The sequence below is a fragment of the Crinia signifera genome, chromosome 9 (genome assembly GCF_055691185.1).
Source record: "Crinia signifera chromosome 9, ASM5569118v1, whole genome shotgun sequence".
Lineage (NCBI taxonomy): Eukaryota > Metazoa > Chordata > Amphibia > Anura > Myobatrachidae > Crinia > Crinia signifera.
Window position 1 is genome coordinate 123394926 of NC_139225.1, and position 16737 is coordinate 123411662.

The 16737-nt window shown below is 46.2% G+C and overlaps 1 protein-coding gene across 1 annotated transcript in view; it reads left to right on the forward strand.

Annotated features, from left to right (window-relative positions):
- PPP1R37 (protein phosphatase 1 regulatory subunit 37) overlaps nt 1-16737 on the forward strand; it is a 52897-nt gene that overhangs the window by 13401 nt on the left and 22759 nt on the right. Inside the window, exons 2-3 of the mRNA XM_083159634.1 lie at nt 15239-15336; nt 15711-15756. Of these exons, the coding sequence (XP_083015760.1) occupies nt 15239-15336; nt 15711-15756 (144 nt within the window). The remainder of the gene's footprint in view (nt 1-15238; nt 15337-15710; nt 15757-16737) is intronic.

Sequence of the window (16737 nt, forward strand, 5' to 3'; positions counted from 1 at the left end):
TATTTGTCTACTTTAGCTCGGCCTTAAACACCATCATTCCGAGCTCCCTCCACCCCAAACTACTCCACCTCGGGGTCCCAGAGCCCACCTGTTTCTGGATCACGGACTTCCTCACCAACAGGACCCAGGCAGTCAAAGTGGGGGATACCATTTGTGGGGGATACCATTTCAAAGAACAGGTCCACCAGGGCTGTGTCCTCTCGCCGCTGCTATTCTCCCTATATACAAACGAGTGCACATCCAGTACACAGTCGGTCAAGATCATCAAGTTTGCCGATGACACAACTGTTATTGGTCTCCATCAAAGATGGAGACGAATCGGCCTACAGGAGGGAAGTGGCTCGGCATACCCAGTGGTGCACAAACAATAACCTAGAGATCAACCCGCAGAAAACAGTAGAGACAGTGACTGACTTCAGGAAAAAGGCGTGCAGTGCCCCACCGCTAATGATCCAGGACAAGGAGGTGGCGACTGTGGAAATATTACAATACTACAAATTCATAGGGACTACAATCACGAAAGACCTGAAATGGGAAGCAAACACCAACGTTCTCGTTGGTAAAGCGCAGCAGAGGCTATACTTCCTCTGCCAACTGGAGAAGTTTGGAATCCCCCAGAAACTACTTCGCCTATTTTATTCGGCAAGAGTCGAGTCCGTTCTGTGCTCCTCATTACTGATCTGGCACGGTTCTGCCAGCACGAAGGACAAATGCAGACTTCAGAGAGTAGTCAAAACTGCTGAAGGGATAATTGGAGCCAGCCTCCCCTCTCTCCATGAACTCTACACTTCAAGGGCCAGGAAATGGGCTAGGATGATACTCAAGGATCACTCACACCCGGGCCATGTAACTGCTGCCATGAAACTACACAAGTATCGTGTATTCAATCCCCGCCGCTGTTTCCAATGGGGGAAATAGCGGCGGGCGCCTATTCAATTCTGTCTTTCCTGACAGCACTGAAGAGGTTTCTCGGCAGAACGGACCTGACTTTAAGAGCTGTCGCCGGATCTCGACAATTCACGTCCGTTTACGCGGCCACGCCTCCTTTTTGCAGATCGGCAGGTAGGACAGTGAATCCCATCTGCCGATAAACAGGCAAGCTGCCCAAGAACGGTCCAGGGTCACCACTATCGGGACGTCCCGACAGTCGTGACCCAGGATTGAATACCCCCTTAAGAGTTATAACCAAAAACATAATATTCCTGAAGGTGATAGTTCCATTTAAACCAAATCCATGCAGCCCCCAAGTAGAACATTAAGGGTCTTGGAATATAGGCCGCTATTCTGGTTCACTCGCAAATGCAAATTCCTTTTCAAATGGACAAAACCATGTGCACTGCAGGTTGGGGCAGATGGAACATGTGCAAAGAGCATTAGATTTGGGTGAGTTATTTTGTTTCAGTGCAGGGAAAATATGGACAGCTTTATTTTTACACTGCAATATAGATCTCAGTTTGAAGTAAAACCCCACACAAATCTAATTCTCTCTGCACAGGTTACATATGCCCCACCTGCAGTGCACATGGTTTTGTCCATTTGAGAAGGATTTTCCCTTTAAGAGTGAACCAGAATAAGGGCCATAACTTCCAGTCAGTGTAAATCATCAATTCATTGTTTTTTAGCCATAGAAGAAAAATCAATCGGTCTATAAAGGAACCCATTAGTATGTTTAAATAGATTGTAGGTGGTCATGCAGACCACTTTTTATTGAAGGATATAACCTATTTTTCTATGTAGCCAGGTGTCTATCATGTTACAACCTCCAATAAGGTTGTTTTACATTCTCTTAGTGTAGGTGCGGATTGAAAGATCCAATTTATTTTTCTACACAATTCATTAATCATATATATTTAAATGGGAAAGGGGTTAATCAGCATAATCTTCTGGTGTATCTTATGCCCCTTTCAGACCGCACTTTGTAAACGGTATATTGCCGTTTTTTTACAGTTTTAAAACTGTAATCTGTGCGGTCTGAAAGGTGCAGGACCCCTTAACCGTTTTACAAAAGCCGATTTTGTAAAACGGTTAAAATGGAGGGTCCTACCTGTTTCAGACCCGGTATTTTTGCATCAAAATCGGGTCTGAAACGGTATTTAGGACCCAGCCAATGAGCTGGGTCCTAAATTCAGAGCAGCGAATATTTAATGAGCACTCATTAAATATTCGCAGCACTGGAGCCGCCCCCCCCCCCCCGCGTGTGTCGCCCCCCGCGCATGTGTCGACACCCCCCCACGCGGCGCGTGTGTAGACACCCGCCGTGCAGCCGGTACCTTCGTTGTGGATCCCGGCAGTGAAGTATGGTCGGGGAAGCACTTATGAAAAAAAAGCGTCTTTCAGAAAATGGCTGCCCCATAGGAAAACCAGTTTTAAAAAACTGTCTTTCGTATGGGGGCAGCCATTTTCCGAAAGTCACTTTTCAAGAAAAGTGACTTTCGGAAAATGGCTGCCCCCATACGAAAGACAGTTTTTTAAAACTGGTTTTCCTATGGGGCAGCCATTTTCTGAAAGACGCTTTTTTTCATAAGTGCTTCCCCGACCAACTGCAGTGCCGGATCACGCAACGGAGGTACCGGCTGCACAGGGGGGGGTTTGTTAGCCCTGGGGTGGGGGGGATTTGGGGGTGTTAACCCCCGGGGGAGGGGGGGGCGGGGGCGGCGCGCGCTGAAGACTGGCTTTGACCCTGTTTTTGGAAAGTTTCCAAAAACGGGTCTGCCAGTGTCAAAAAAACCGCACTTAAACGGTAATATAGCATTTAAGAGATGCGGTGTGAAAGGGGTTTTACCTGGCAGACCCGTTTTTGGAAACATTTCCAAATACAGGGTCAAAGCCAGTTTTGCGGTCTGAAAGCAGCAATATTGGCATTACATTGTGACTAAGATGCATTTTCAACAAAAAATACTTCTGGTGCTAGCGGAAGTGTACAGGACCTAGTGGATCATCGTGCCAGGTATCTTGTGCCAAAATGCGTACAGCAGAGGGGGAAAAGGGATCAGGGATCTCTTTCTTCCTGATCTGCTGGGCGTCTGTCTGCTATACAGTGTTTTAGTTACACTGTATCACTTTATCTATTTTTCTCCTATTTATCTGTCACCTCTAATAAAGGAAGCTGTTTCGGGCTTTACACTGAAGATGGCTTCGTTCAACAACAATTTACAGTTTCAGTATAACGCTGGATACTCTCTACACAACATGTGTACACCTGTACTACATGATGTGTGTACCCAACACTATAGACAGCAACGGGGTGCCTGCATTGGCAAGTACATACACACTTGCCGGTGACTACGAGGGACAGTGGGGGATTTTGCAGCATGGCCCTCGTGAACAATGTTCTCCATCATCTGTACATGAAGGATGATGGGGGACATGGTGAATGAGCTCGCATCATTGACAATATCAAGCAGTAGGCTGTCGATTTTATTTATTTACAGTTTCTTATATAGCGCAGCATATTCCGTTGTGCTTTACAATTGGAAACAACAGTGATTAAACAAACCCACACAGGGGTAGGAGGGCCCTGCTCGCAAGCTTACAATCTATAGGGATAATAGGAGGGATACATAAGGATAGAATTCCGGAGAATGGCAGTCCCATAAGATTACAAGACAGTCCTGATGGGATGCAATTAGATATGAATGTTACTGGAGGTTTTGTAGGGGTTCTGGAATATGATACGTTTGCCTGAAGAGGTGAGTTTTCATAGAAAGCTTGAAGGGTAGAGGAGAGTATTAATGTACGTGGAAGGGCATTCCACAGGGTGGGTGCTGCCCGACAAAAATCCTGCAAGTGGAAGTGGAAGCGAGTAATGAGTGTGGATGAGAGATGCAGATCTTGTGCAGAGCAGAGAGGTCGGATGGGGATATATTTTGACATAAGCGAAGAGATATAAGTATTTTATATTGAATACAGTAAAATACAGGCAACCAAGGGAGGGACTGACAGAGCGGATCAGCAGATATTGAATGTCTAGCCAGGAAGATCAGCCTCGCTGCTGCATTCAGAATGGATTGTAACGGTGAGAGGCTGGTAAGGAGGCTATTGCAATAATCAATGCGTGATATAATGATTGATAATGACAATGCATTGATTCATGTTTTTGCAGTGTCTTGTGTAAGTTATGGACTTATTTTGGATCTGTTTTTTAGATGCATGTAACATGATTTGGAGACAGATTGAATGTGAGGAATAAAGGACAGTTCAGAATCGAGGATGACCCCTAGGCAGCGAGCTTGTGGAGTAGGATTAATTGTTGTGTTCTCAACAGTGATAGAGATATCCGGTTGGTAACTACTCTTGGCTGGTGGGAAAATGATTAATTCTGTTTTGGAAATGTTGAGTTTGAGGTGACGAGATGACATCCTGTATGTGCGCAGGGGTTGCGGGCTGAGCGGTAGTGTAGTGCAGTGTGTCCGGGAGATGTGCATTATGTGCAGAAAGGGGGTGCAGTGTTAGCTGTGGTGCAGTAGGTGCAGGTTGAGTTGTAGTGCAGGGTAAGCTGTAGTGTAGTGCCATGTGTGCAGAAGTGTAGTGCAGATGGGCCCGATTCAGACCTGCTTTCTAAGCAGTGTATTTTTGCTGTCACTGGGGGCGCAAACACCGGTCCCATTCACTGATCAAATGTCCACATATGGATGTGTACACTTAAAAATCATTGACCATACTGAGCATGACCGTGCATCATCTCTCTTATATATTTAGCCAGAACTGTCACTCTGAGTGTGTGTATAACGCTGGGCTGAGACATACACACAGTCAGAGTGAGCACAAGGTGCATCGGGCTGCCATATACATGATCTGCACACCTTACATTACAGCTGAAGCAGTCCGCAAGACAAAGGTTATCAATATACATGAATTTCATATACCTACTCCCCGGGGAAGCCGCACAGAGGTCCTATGACATCACTGCAGGCGTGATCTTCCCCCGATCAGGGGCGTGCCTTGAGGAAGCGACCAAACCCCCCATATGCTGGAGAGCCACACAGTGGGAGAGGGGCTTGCCTTTAAGTAGCGGCCACACACGCTCCACACGCACGAGTTCCAGCTATATGGAGCCGGTGCACCGACAGCTGAGCTGCACCGGTGACCACCCCAGCCCGGAGCACTTCCCACCTGCCGTGCGCACTGCAGTGTGGGGTACATGCGCCGCCGGACACATGCCGGCGGTGATGGCACATGGACTGAGCGGGACGCAGGGGACTGAGGAGGGAGCGCCGACTCTCCGGGCTAAAGCACTGCATTTATATCCCTACCCCTTGCGGACACTTCCCACCTGGTGTGTGCAGTGCAGGAAGCGCAGGCTGCGGGGTAAGTGTGGCACCAAGCACAAACCGGCGGCAATGGCACAAGGCCCAGCCACAGAGGGGGGATGGGGGGGGTTAAGGGGGACAGCTAACCCGGGTCCCACCAATCTTAGGGGCCCAAAAATAGGCCTCCCACCCACTCCCCCCTCACATGGCTAGCCAACAACCCGGCTGCCCCGCTTGGCGGCTGCCAGATGGGTAAAACCAATTGCTGTATATATGTGGGGTGGTTAGGGAAAGGCAGGGGGGCGGGGGTATAAGGGTTAGGCCACAGGCTACAAGGATTAAGTACTAGCAGGATGGTTCACAAATAGCCTGTGGGGGGTTTGGATGCAGGTTTAGGAAGTGTTACAGCGCAGGCTGCAAAGTGAGAGAGCATAGGCCGCAGGGTCATGAAGCGCTTCCGTATGCTAGCGCGCAGGCCGTAGGAGGAGGTCGTGCGTCAGTGTGATAGAACTCAGGCCTCAGAGTGAGGGAGTGCATCAGTAATTGAGCCCAGGTGGTGGGGGGGAGGAAGCGCAGGCCAACCGGTGGGGGAGGACATTGGTGTGAGAGCGCAAGCCATAGGGCAAAGTAGTGCGTCTGTGTGATATAGCGCAGGGTGAGGGAGTGCACTTGGTGTGAAGAGCTCCCGTAGGGTGCGATAAATCACCTAGTTGACATTATTAAGCGGTAGGCTGTAGATGCTGGGTGTGCAGTAGTGTAGCGCAGTATGTGCGGAGAGTTATAGCGAGTTATTAGTCATTGGAGGGGGATGTCCAAAGGGTCCAAATATATGGATCTTATGAAAAAATCATTCTTTCCCTGGAGGTTTTAAAAAAATAAATAAATAAATAAAGGACCGTGTGACAAATGAACTGCACCCAGTGGAATACTAAAAATCTCTCATCTGTAGGGAAACCCTATGGTCCTGCACGTGGTGGCTCTGAGGATTTCATACCATTCCTAACCATTTTTTAGTTTTGCTTTTTGTTGCCTGATACATTGGCAGGTATTCAATGCTGTTTGCGAGTTGTGACAGCGAGCAGGGCTTCCTGCTCGCTTTCACCACTCACCCTGACAGCATTCAACACAGCCTCCGCATTCGCCAATTCCCCCTCGCTCCGTTTTTTGAGCGAGGGGGAATTGGCGGATGCGGCTCCAGAATCAGCGAGACCCGCGGCTAAAAACTGCGAGTTTTCTGCAGCAGCCGCGGGTCTCGCTGTTTTGGGGAATTCTCGCCGTCCTGTGACAGCGAGGATTTCCCCAGTACGTTGAATAGAGCGAGCGGCCGGCGCGGGGGTTAAACAGCGAGGATCGCTTGTTTTCAGCAATCCTCGCTGTTTAACCCCCTCGCCGGCCACTCGCTGCGGCATTGAATACCCCCCCATTGAGGACTACTGACTAATCTGAAACTGCATGCAGTTGATGTTACATTGGACGCCTACAGATCCAATTTGCTGGGACGGTATTTGCACAAGATTAATTAACCTCCATTCTCTGAATTACATTTGTGAAAGATTTGGTGACTTCTGTTGGAATAATAACTGACTTTTCTCGTAGCGCCCAGCTTTAGTTTCAATTCACCATTGTAATTAATTACAGAACCTTTTCTAGAGGGGATATAGACCAAGATGATCGTGTATATACCAAGAGTGGTTGCTCCAATAGTATTCTGACCCTCCAATGACCCCACATGTAGGAATAATACACACAGTAAAAGAGAACTGTATTTCCAGTTTAATGACATAGCAGCTGGGGCTTATCTGAGACCCATGTCATTGTCAGATGGAGGGAAAATGTCACAGCAACTTTTGGAGGATTAGTAGTCAGGGAGACCGTGGACTAAATTGAGCACATCTGCAAGCATCCATTGAACACATCTGCGAGGTGTCTGAATATATCGAGGTGATGCAGCATTTAGATGCTGGTCTCATTGTGGCAAGCAGAACGGCTTTGGAGGTTGCAGCCCTCAACACTAGGCATAGGTGTTCTGCTTCTAGTGGGTTATGTATTGTTATGCCTGGATCTGAATGGAAACATTAGCCAGGTCACAGAGAGGTGGAGGTCTTTTCCGACCTGAAATTTATGAAGAAAAATATTATTATTATTATTATTATTATTATTATTACGTTCACAATGCCAATACAGGAAAGACTCACGTGGCAATTATGCAGTCCTCTGCACCCTGCCTGGTATAACATAGAGTTAACGAGACAGTGGCCACTCCTTTTAAACTGCTTGCGAGACAGACAGCCTACCCGGCAAGTTCTCTGATTTGGCTTGGGTACTTCTCCGGATCCGTATTGCAGTTTTATTGCTGTTTCCTAAGTAGATGAGTTTATGGTGGAAATTTTGTGATCTGTAATAAACAGCATGGAACAGGAGAGGTCCAATAAACATCAAGAATTCTTAATTACGTGTTCCAATCTAGGAGGGTCAACAATGTTGTCTTAGGTTCACACTTCAATCCCACAGTTTCCAGTTTCAGGCCATGCATTTTGGTCTGGTGACCGCATCTAAGCGGTGTTCCCAAAGATTATAACTGGACCTTCTGCTGAGAGCCAGGTGCTAATGATTATTTCTACATGGATGATCCCCCTGATCAAAACGCATCAGGCAGTTAGTGGCAGTGCTGCCTTGCTTTATTAAAATTTTACTCTGCCCTTTTTCGGCAGCTTCATCTAACGATCATTCAACTGCGGGTGCGTCTTTCCTTTAGAGCTCACAGGAGAAGCTGTAACGGTGTGGTACTTGGAGATATCATTTGTAAGAAAAAAAAGGTCATCTGAGCCAAGTTGATAGCTAGAAAATCTATTTACTTTTTTCCCCAAACGGCTTGTTTCTTACTTTTTTTCTTACAGGATGGTATGGATACATTATTGAGACAGCATTCCCTATAAGTCCAGACTGGTTCAGTAGAATTTCCTGACAGTCAAATTAACGACATGGTCAAAATACCATAATTTTAAATGTCGATAGGTCAAAAAGTTGACAAACTGTGCTCCAAACACATAACTGTACCATGTACACTCGCTTGGCAAGCACGCACTATTATAATCTAACTCTATGCCCACTTGGATCATGAAGTAAGAACATGTCGGCTTCAAAGAAAAACTTTTTGACCTGTTGACATTTTTAATTACGGCATTTTGACCATATCAGCATAATGAATGTCGGCATTTGTTCAGCTAGCTAGATGGATCACTTATGTGATTCGCCATGTTTTCATCGAGTCGATGGTCCTAATTCAGCCTGGATGGCTAACTTAAGAAAACCCAATCCAAAGCCAGCGGGAGGAAACATGGCATTTTGTGGGTGTTTTTGTCAAAACGCAGGTGTGTCAAGGTTTTTTCTGGGTGGGTCTCTGACCACTTTCAGCATGCTGCTTCAATGGAATTGTGGAAGTCTTTGACTGGTGCAGGTGGAAGGTACAGGGTCAATGTTCCAGTTTTTGGGATTGGATCTGTGTATGCATTGTGTTTTGCTATGTATTCACAATTTTTGCAATGGCCATTTTTTCTGTCTTTGTGGGTGGCCACTATCTGATCACAGTAGCTGTTTTTCTCAACTTAGTGATCCATGCTGAATTAGTACCCCAGTTACCCAGTGATCCAGTGTCCCCCATTGGCTCCTGAGAAAAGATTTAGAGTTGATCTAAAAATTATTTTTTCACAATTTTGAAACCGCCCCTCGGACTTGAACTGAAACAGGAGGGGAAAGGGTCACACTAGTGGTCTTGAAGAGGAATTGTCTGTTAAAGCCTAGAATGTAGTAGGAACAGAGATTCTGTCTTGTCTGGGCTGAGCACTGTGGTCTAGTTAAATGTCCCTATCCATAAAATTGCTTAGACGTGAACCTCTTATCTCTTGTTCCAATGTTTGCAAGTTCTGTTTCCTAGATTTGTACAGTGAAATAACTTCCTCAATAAAATCTGATCCACAATGTGAGTACTTATTAGATTAAGCGAGTTGGAAGATTTTTCAGCGAGGTCTGTCCTGCCCACTGTATTAAGGAGTTTAGCTTTAATATCTGACCTTAAAAGCAAGGCAATTCTAATTTAGCACTAATCCAGGCTCATTAGGATTGTGAGAGTCCCTCACAACAGCAGGGCAGCCTGGACCCTCTTGCGTGGCATTTGATAACCTCAGTGCCAGTAGTGCTTCATAAATCCCAGTGATCAGTCTGTCTGCTCCATGGATATATTCTTAAGGAGCAAAGCTGAAATTCTGTGTATTATTGAGCTAAATATCAGATATGAAATAACTGGACTTTTAGACATAATGCTCACCATGCTTTGTTTCGCAGCAGCAGATAGTCACGTGAGAAGGGAGGTGCTTCTCTATCTAAACAAGCAGACTGTCACTGACAGCTGAGCAGACTATGCCAAAGTACTGTATACTGTAGGGACGCAGGCTCAGCATTTCCACCCATGTGAGGTCTCGCTAGGACACTGCCCTGAAGCAGTAGGAGTAGTTTCAGCTTTATACAGTGGAAGGCAGAGGTAATACCTTACCCTCTAACACAGGGGTTCTCCAACCCGTTCCTCAGGACACCGCACAGTTCACGTTTTCCAGGTCACCCAGCAGGTGCACTCATTACTCATTAACACGTTTTAAAAGATCCACAGGTGGAGCTAATTATTTCACTTGTGATTCTGTGAGGAGACCTGCAAAATGTGCACTGTGTATGTGTGGGGTCATGAGGACCGAGTTTGAGAACCTGTGTTCGAACATTCCAGGGGCGGCAGTATTTCCATAACCCGGAACAGCGTGTTTTTCCTTTATAACTTCTGTTCTGAATATTTCTGTGCAGATGGCAATTTAGTTGGAGGTTGCCTGGCACAGCCCATCTGTATCCTAAGCTGTATGCGGATCATGCATGGCGTGTGTTGTGGCAGCAATACTAACCACTGTGCTCCCCATAACTGCTTGTCTATTTTGCCTTTTATATGTGATCACATTGTCTACACATGTGCTACACATACTTTTTGCACTGCCCTCGCATTGCACGCAAAACGCTTGCATTGCGATGCGATACAGCCCATAACGCATGCGAAGGGTTGGGATGTAATGCAGTCTGGCCGAATTCTGAGGATTTTCTAAAAGGGAAGCCACTGACAAGGCAAAATCATGTCTTGTAAATGACTACCCCTTTAAAAAAAAACAAAAAAAAAACATTTTTCTGGCACCCAGCAGGGACTTGCAGCTCATTACATGCCACTCAAAATCTTGTCCTGGCATCTAACCAACATTTTACGTACCTGATCCTTGTCTGTCATTATCCAAGCAAAAATCTGCGCTCTGCTGTACAAATCAATTGTGTACAATTCAGGCCCATACACACTGGGTGATTTTTGAGCTGAAAGTATGCACGGGGGCATCAATGAGAGCTGATGTACGCTCCCGCATCACGGGCGACCGCTGCAGCTCATCTGCTGGTATTACCAGCAGATGAGCGACGGGGTGGATGGATTTCCATAGTGTGCTGCTATGGGGAAATCTCTGGCCAGGGGGGGGGAATCATAGTGTGTACGCACTGTGATTTTTCAGGCCAGCGATTTTTTTTTTTTTTTTTTTTTTTTTTTCGACATCATCGCTGTCCATACACTCTGAGCATATTCACCCAGTGTGTATGGACCTTTTTTAAGGTTGATGTGGCTTTCAATTTTTTAATAAGCCCCCCAATGATATAAATTAAATATACATTGCAAAAACAAGAGTATCACCCAAAACTGGAACATAGAAACGCAGAATAAGAATACTGTGGTTAACATAGTTTATTTAGCTTACATTTTATTGGTGCCCAACTAGTAAAAGGATTTGTAAGCTATTTACACATGAATGTAAACTATGATAAGAGACAATGTCGGTGTAACAAGTTTACAGCAGCATAATAAAATGTTTGTAACTATGGAAACAAATTCAAATTTGTTTTTAGTCCTTTATGGTTATATTTACTAAAGCTTCTAAAACATGAAAAGTAATGCTGCTGCACGTAGGGACCTCTAGCGACTGTGGGGTTTATGGGAGTTCTATTGATGATGGGATGTTGCCCATAGCAACCAATCAGATTCTACTTCTTATTTATTCAGCACCTCCTAGAAACTAGATAGAATCTGTTTGGTTGCTGTGGCCAACTCCAATAGTAAATAAAACCCTGTCTGTCAATTTATAGGCTGCAATAGAGTTGTGTAAACTGGCTGCTTGTGGCATTATATCGCACAAATAACAAAGTCACTCTTGAGCGCCAAACAAATAGTCCTGCAGCTGTTTATCCCCAAATAGTACAACTGTCTACTATGTAAAGCATAAAAAAAGGTGAAAAGATCAAATGACCAAAAAAGGATTTCTCCTTGGGGTTCTCAATACAGCGCTAGACCCTTGGAATCAATATGAACTGGATGATTCTTATGAAATATTGCAGTCCACAAGCTCTTCTCAAAATATAAAAAAACATTTATTTGAAAAAACATGAAAAACACATCTAAAAAGTCACTCTCACCACTTTTCATTTTTTGAAGCCTTAGTAAATCCACCCCATAGAGGAGTAATCCATTGAGCTCATACCCACAGCCCTGGTACTTACATCATAGCAAATGCACTTTATGGCGGTAAAACAGATTACAGTATGCTCTCTTTACATACCCTGCACTGTGCTGCAGGGAGGCTCTTAAGTTAGAACATGTTACGGACAGTCTGCCAAAGCAAGGACCAAGTTCGCTACATGATGTGTAGTCGTTATGTCAACAATGAAAGGCTTAACGCCATAATGTCAACTATCACAAATGTTGACATTGTTAAATCATGGACAATCAAAATGTAGACAAATGAAATATTAACGCAGTCAAAGGAGCCAATTCAATTGTGGTGTGCGCCCACTACTGGGAGCCTATATGGATAGGCAACTACTACAACTGTTCAATAGTTTTTCCGATCAGATGCCTATAAGCCACAGCAGTCACATTCTTATCTCGCAGGCTCCGGCGGTTCAAAAAACTGTTTGAAAAACTCTAAAGTTATCGCACCCGAAGTGCCCAAACCCGGTTATCGGGGTGCTTAATAAAGATCGGTACTCTTTACTTAGTTGGGCGCCCGTCGCGGTGATCGCGGGTACATTTATGTCTGGCCGCGACGCGACCGACGCGATGCCCGCGATTTCCCATTGAAACCCATGTTAAACATTGAAATCGTGTCGGTCGCGTCGCGGCCGGCCATAAATGTACCCGCGATGCCCGCGACGCGATGCTCCCGATTTGCCATAGGAATCAATGTTAAAAGGCGCGATGGACCCGATTTTACTGTTAAATGGCTCAATGGACACGATTTGCCCATAGGAATCAATGTTAAATGGGCCACAGAGCCCATTAACCCTTAAATGTCCCCCCAAATTTTTAACGCCACCCCACGATCCACGCCAACCCAAAGCGTGGCGAGCGCAGCGAGCCCGCGAGTGGCGGCGGTACGCGTCCTCCGACCTTTTCATACCCTACTATCCACTAGGGCGTGGAGTGAGAATATAATAGTGTGGCGAGCGCAGCGAGCCACCGAGCCCGAAGCGCGGCGAGCGGACGCGGATACCTTCAGAGGTAGACGCGTCCCCTCGCGGGCTTCACAGGTGTCGGCGTCGCCACGGACACCTGTGAAGCCCGCGAGGGGACGCGTCTACCTGTGAAGGTATCCGCGTCCCCTCGCGGGGCTCGCCACGCTTCGGGCTCGCTGCGCTCGCCACACTATTATATTCTCACTCCACGCCCTAGTGGATAGTAGGGCATGAAAAGGTCGGAGGACGCGTACCGCCGCCCCTCGCGGGCTCGCTGCGCTCGCCACGCTTCGGGTTGGCGTGGATCGTGGGGTGGCGTTAAAAATTGGGGGGGACATTTAATGGTTAATTCTGACTATTTGGGCTCTGTGGCCCATTTAACATTGATTCCTATGGCCAAATCGGGTCCATTGAGGCTTTTAACAGTAAAATCGCGGTCAATTAGCCTTTTTAACATTGTTCCCTATGGGAAAATCGCGGGAATCGCGGGCATCCCGATTTACCCGCGATGACCGCGATTTTTACCCCCGACGACCGCGATTTCAATCGCTGGCGCCCATCTAAGTAAAGAGTACCTAAAGATCTTTTAGAAGAGTTTACTCTGTTTGTAGCCAGACCTGGAGCTCTCAGGCATCTCAACTACTAATGGTCATCTGATCAGATAAGCCAGTGGTTCCCAAACTGTGTGCCGTGGCTCCCTGGGGTGCCTCAGGACACTTGCAGGGGTGCCCTGGGTTGGTGGTCCAGGACCAACAAAAATTATTAATGGTGCATTATTTATTAGAAAAAACAGTGCTGGTGGCTGCCAATCATAAAATGTGTACAAACAGAAGCAAACCCTGCCATTTACCACATAACTGACATGAAGAATCGCATATAAACACAATCTAATAAAATACATTTTGGCCTAGGGGTGCCGTGAAAAAATTCTGATACTCTAGGGGTGCCTTGATTTAAAAAAGATTGGGAAACCCTGAGATAAGCAATTGAATAGCTCCAATAAATGGCCAGCAGGAAGCACACGTTATACTTTTAGTTGTCCTCAAAGAGTCATCAATAGAGATTTTACTAATTAGTGTTAGGTATAGGCTTAGCGTTGTGTGTCAAAACATTATGTATGTACCTGCCAACATTTTGTACCTGTGGACATTATGGTGTGTAGATAATGAACCTGTTTATCCAGGACTCTTATACACGGGCTGCGTGAAGATTTTTATAAGGGGGGGGCTGAAGGGGTATGGTTTATTGGGATGACCCATATAAGGTCGACATGCATTGGGTCAACCACAAAAGTCAACACATCAAATAGGTTAACATGGCTAAGGTTGACAAGAGTTGGACAGTTGACACAAGCGTTAGGTCGACATGTTTTTTGTGTACCGCTGCGCTCACCATGCTTCGGGCACACTATGCTATTCTCCCTCCACGCCCTAGTACAGTGGTTCCCAACCCTGGTCCTCAAGTACCCCCAACAGTGCACGTTTTGCAGGTCACCTGGCAGGTGCACTCATTCAGGCACATTTGAAAAGATCCACAGGTGGAGCTAATTATGTCATTTGTGATTCTGTGTGGAGACCTGCAAAACATGCACTGTTGAGGGTACTTGAGGACCAGGGTTGGGAACCACTGCCCTAGTAGATGGTAGGGCATGAAATGCTGCCTGTCGGCTCAAAAACTAAACTTCGTAAACTCATGTTGACCAATGTTGTAGCATACGCTCAGAATAACAGCTCAGGTACATCTATAAGCCTATTGTACATACCACAGGGCAGGTACAGATACACGCCGATAATGATGACTTGTTGTACACTCGGAGCATCTATTGCTGAGGCTTGCACACTGCTGGTTTCTGTAGGATTTATAGTTTTATTTTAAGTACACTTAATGCCCATTTCGCTAAAATGTTACATCAGTCCTAGAGTTTCTTAGGGGGGGGATTCATTTGTTTTTTTTTTCTGGTAAGTAATTGGTGCCCAATTGGAGCTATAGAGTTGTCTTGCTGCCAAGTGCCTATTATTACTGTTTGTACCATCCTGAGGTGGTAGGCAGAAATCAGTCCAAAGTTGTCCTTTTGGGCACCCAAATTGCCATTTTAGGCAGTACACCCAATACTTTTCATGGGTTTAGCTGCTTTACATGTATGAACATGGAACATTTGGGCACAGTGACTATTTGTGACATTTGCAGAACTATTGAATATTACCTGTCGGGTGCCTATTACTTAGATGCACCCATAAACTATTGCATTCCCCACAAAGGTTGTGAAGTTGGACAATACAGAGTAAGTAAACATTACTATCGGAGAACATGGACAAGGAATAGTGGGCCGGATTAGGATTTCCATACACATATGATGGTTGCATTGTGCATGCTCAGGAGTCATTCATGACCATGTTTTCTCTCTGTCTGTTCAGCTCAAAATGTCACCGTGGAGGATATCATCCTGTCCTACACACAGGCCTGCCAGAAACTCAACTGCAAACAGATTCCTAAACTTATCCGGCAGCTGCAGGTAAGTCTGGTCCAGCTGTAGCCATGTGATGCCTAGACGGTAACACAGGGAAACTTCTTGTGAGGTGATACTATACGAAGAACATTTAAGAAGTCAATCTCACTCTTGACATGCAGCTTTTATTTTATGTAGCCATATAAGGCCGCAAGCAAAGATCAGATAGACCATAGAACTGTACTTGTACTGTGAGACAATAATATGTGTGCTGCAGGGTGATGCTACAGGGTGGAGCATAGAATGTCTGATAAAGGGGAGGAGCTCAGTGTGTGTGCTGCAGGGTGATGCTACAGGGAGGAGATTAGTATGTGTGCTGCAGGGTGATGCTACAGGTATCTATAAGTAAGTATCTATATGTAACTATATGTATATTGCAGGAACTGACTGATCTTTCAGGGAGAGTGGAGAACCTGGACCTCAAAGGTAAGCATGTTCTTCACAGTAGTTACCTTTATGTTCTCAAACCTAACCCCACCCTTGCAACTGAAGCTGAGTAATTTGTCTAGTATGGGAGCATGTGGCTGCTATCTCTGATTACGAGCCTAGGGAAATGTATACCAGTTTTCCTACCAATAATAACCAGATAATACCCAATACTCATCCTAGCAGATAAATATCTGTTGCGAGTCTTCAGACAGCACTAATCGATCCCAATGACACTGGGCGGGATGCACTACCCTTACCGCCGGCTACCGCAGTGATACTAATCATATATGCTTTAACATATGCAGTTAGTATCACAAAGGGCAGCTCTTGCGATAAGAGCTGCCCTTTGCGAAGCAGCCAGCGGGGTGGGGGGGTCCCCTGCGGCTCTCCCCCCTCCTCCTGCCCGGCTGCTGCTGCAGGGCTCCTCCTCCTCCCAGCACCCGGAAGGGGAAGTAGGGAGGGAGAGGTCATTGATCCGGGCAGCACAGCAGGAGGCTGCCTGGACACAGGTGAGCGGGAACCACGGCATGGGCAGCAATAAGAAGCCCATAGGCTTCTACAGGGTACCGCCAGCAAAAGCTGACAATACCCTCTGCAGCGCAGACCCGGCTGAGAGGGGTTAGAGAATATGGAAATGTGGTAAAAACCCTGTTAACAGGGTTTTTCCCGCATTTTCGCGTTAGTGCCTCCCGCCCACTGTCTGGTAACTTGCCCCCATCACTGAACAGCTGTATCTTAAATATCATCCAGTCTGACCAGCTTCATTTGGGCCAGTTATATCCTTCACTAGGTCCCATGCGCTGCACAAAGTACCACAGTACTAGGGGAAATACAGGCTGGTCCTCATTCATTTACCTCTCTGTTGTCTACAGTTTAAAGACCCCCATACACTATGCGACTTCTCTGAGGGGAGAAGTCGCATACAATCCCCCTTGAACCGCCTAGCAGGATCACATACGGTACATATCCAAGCGGTCC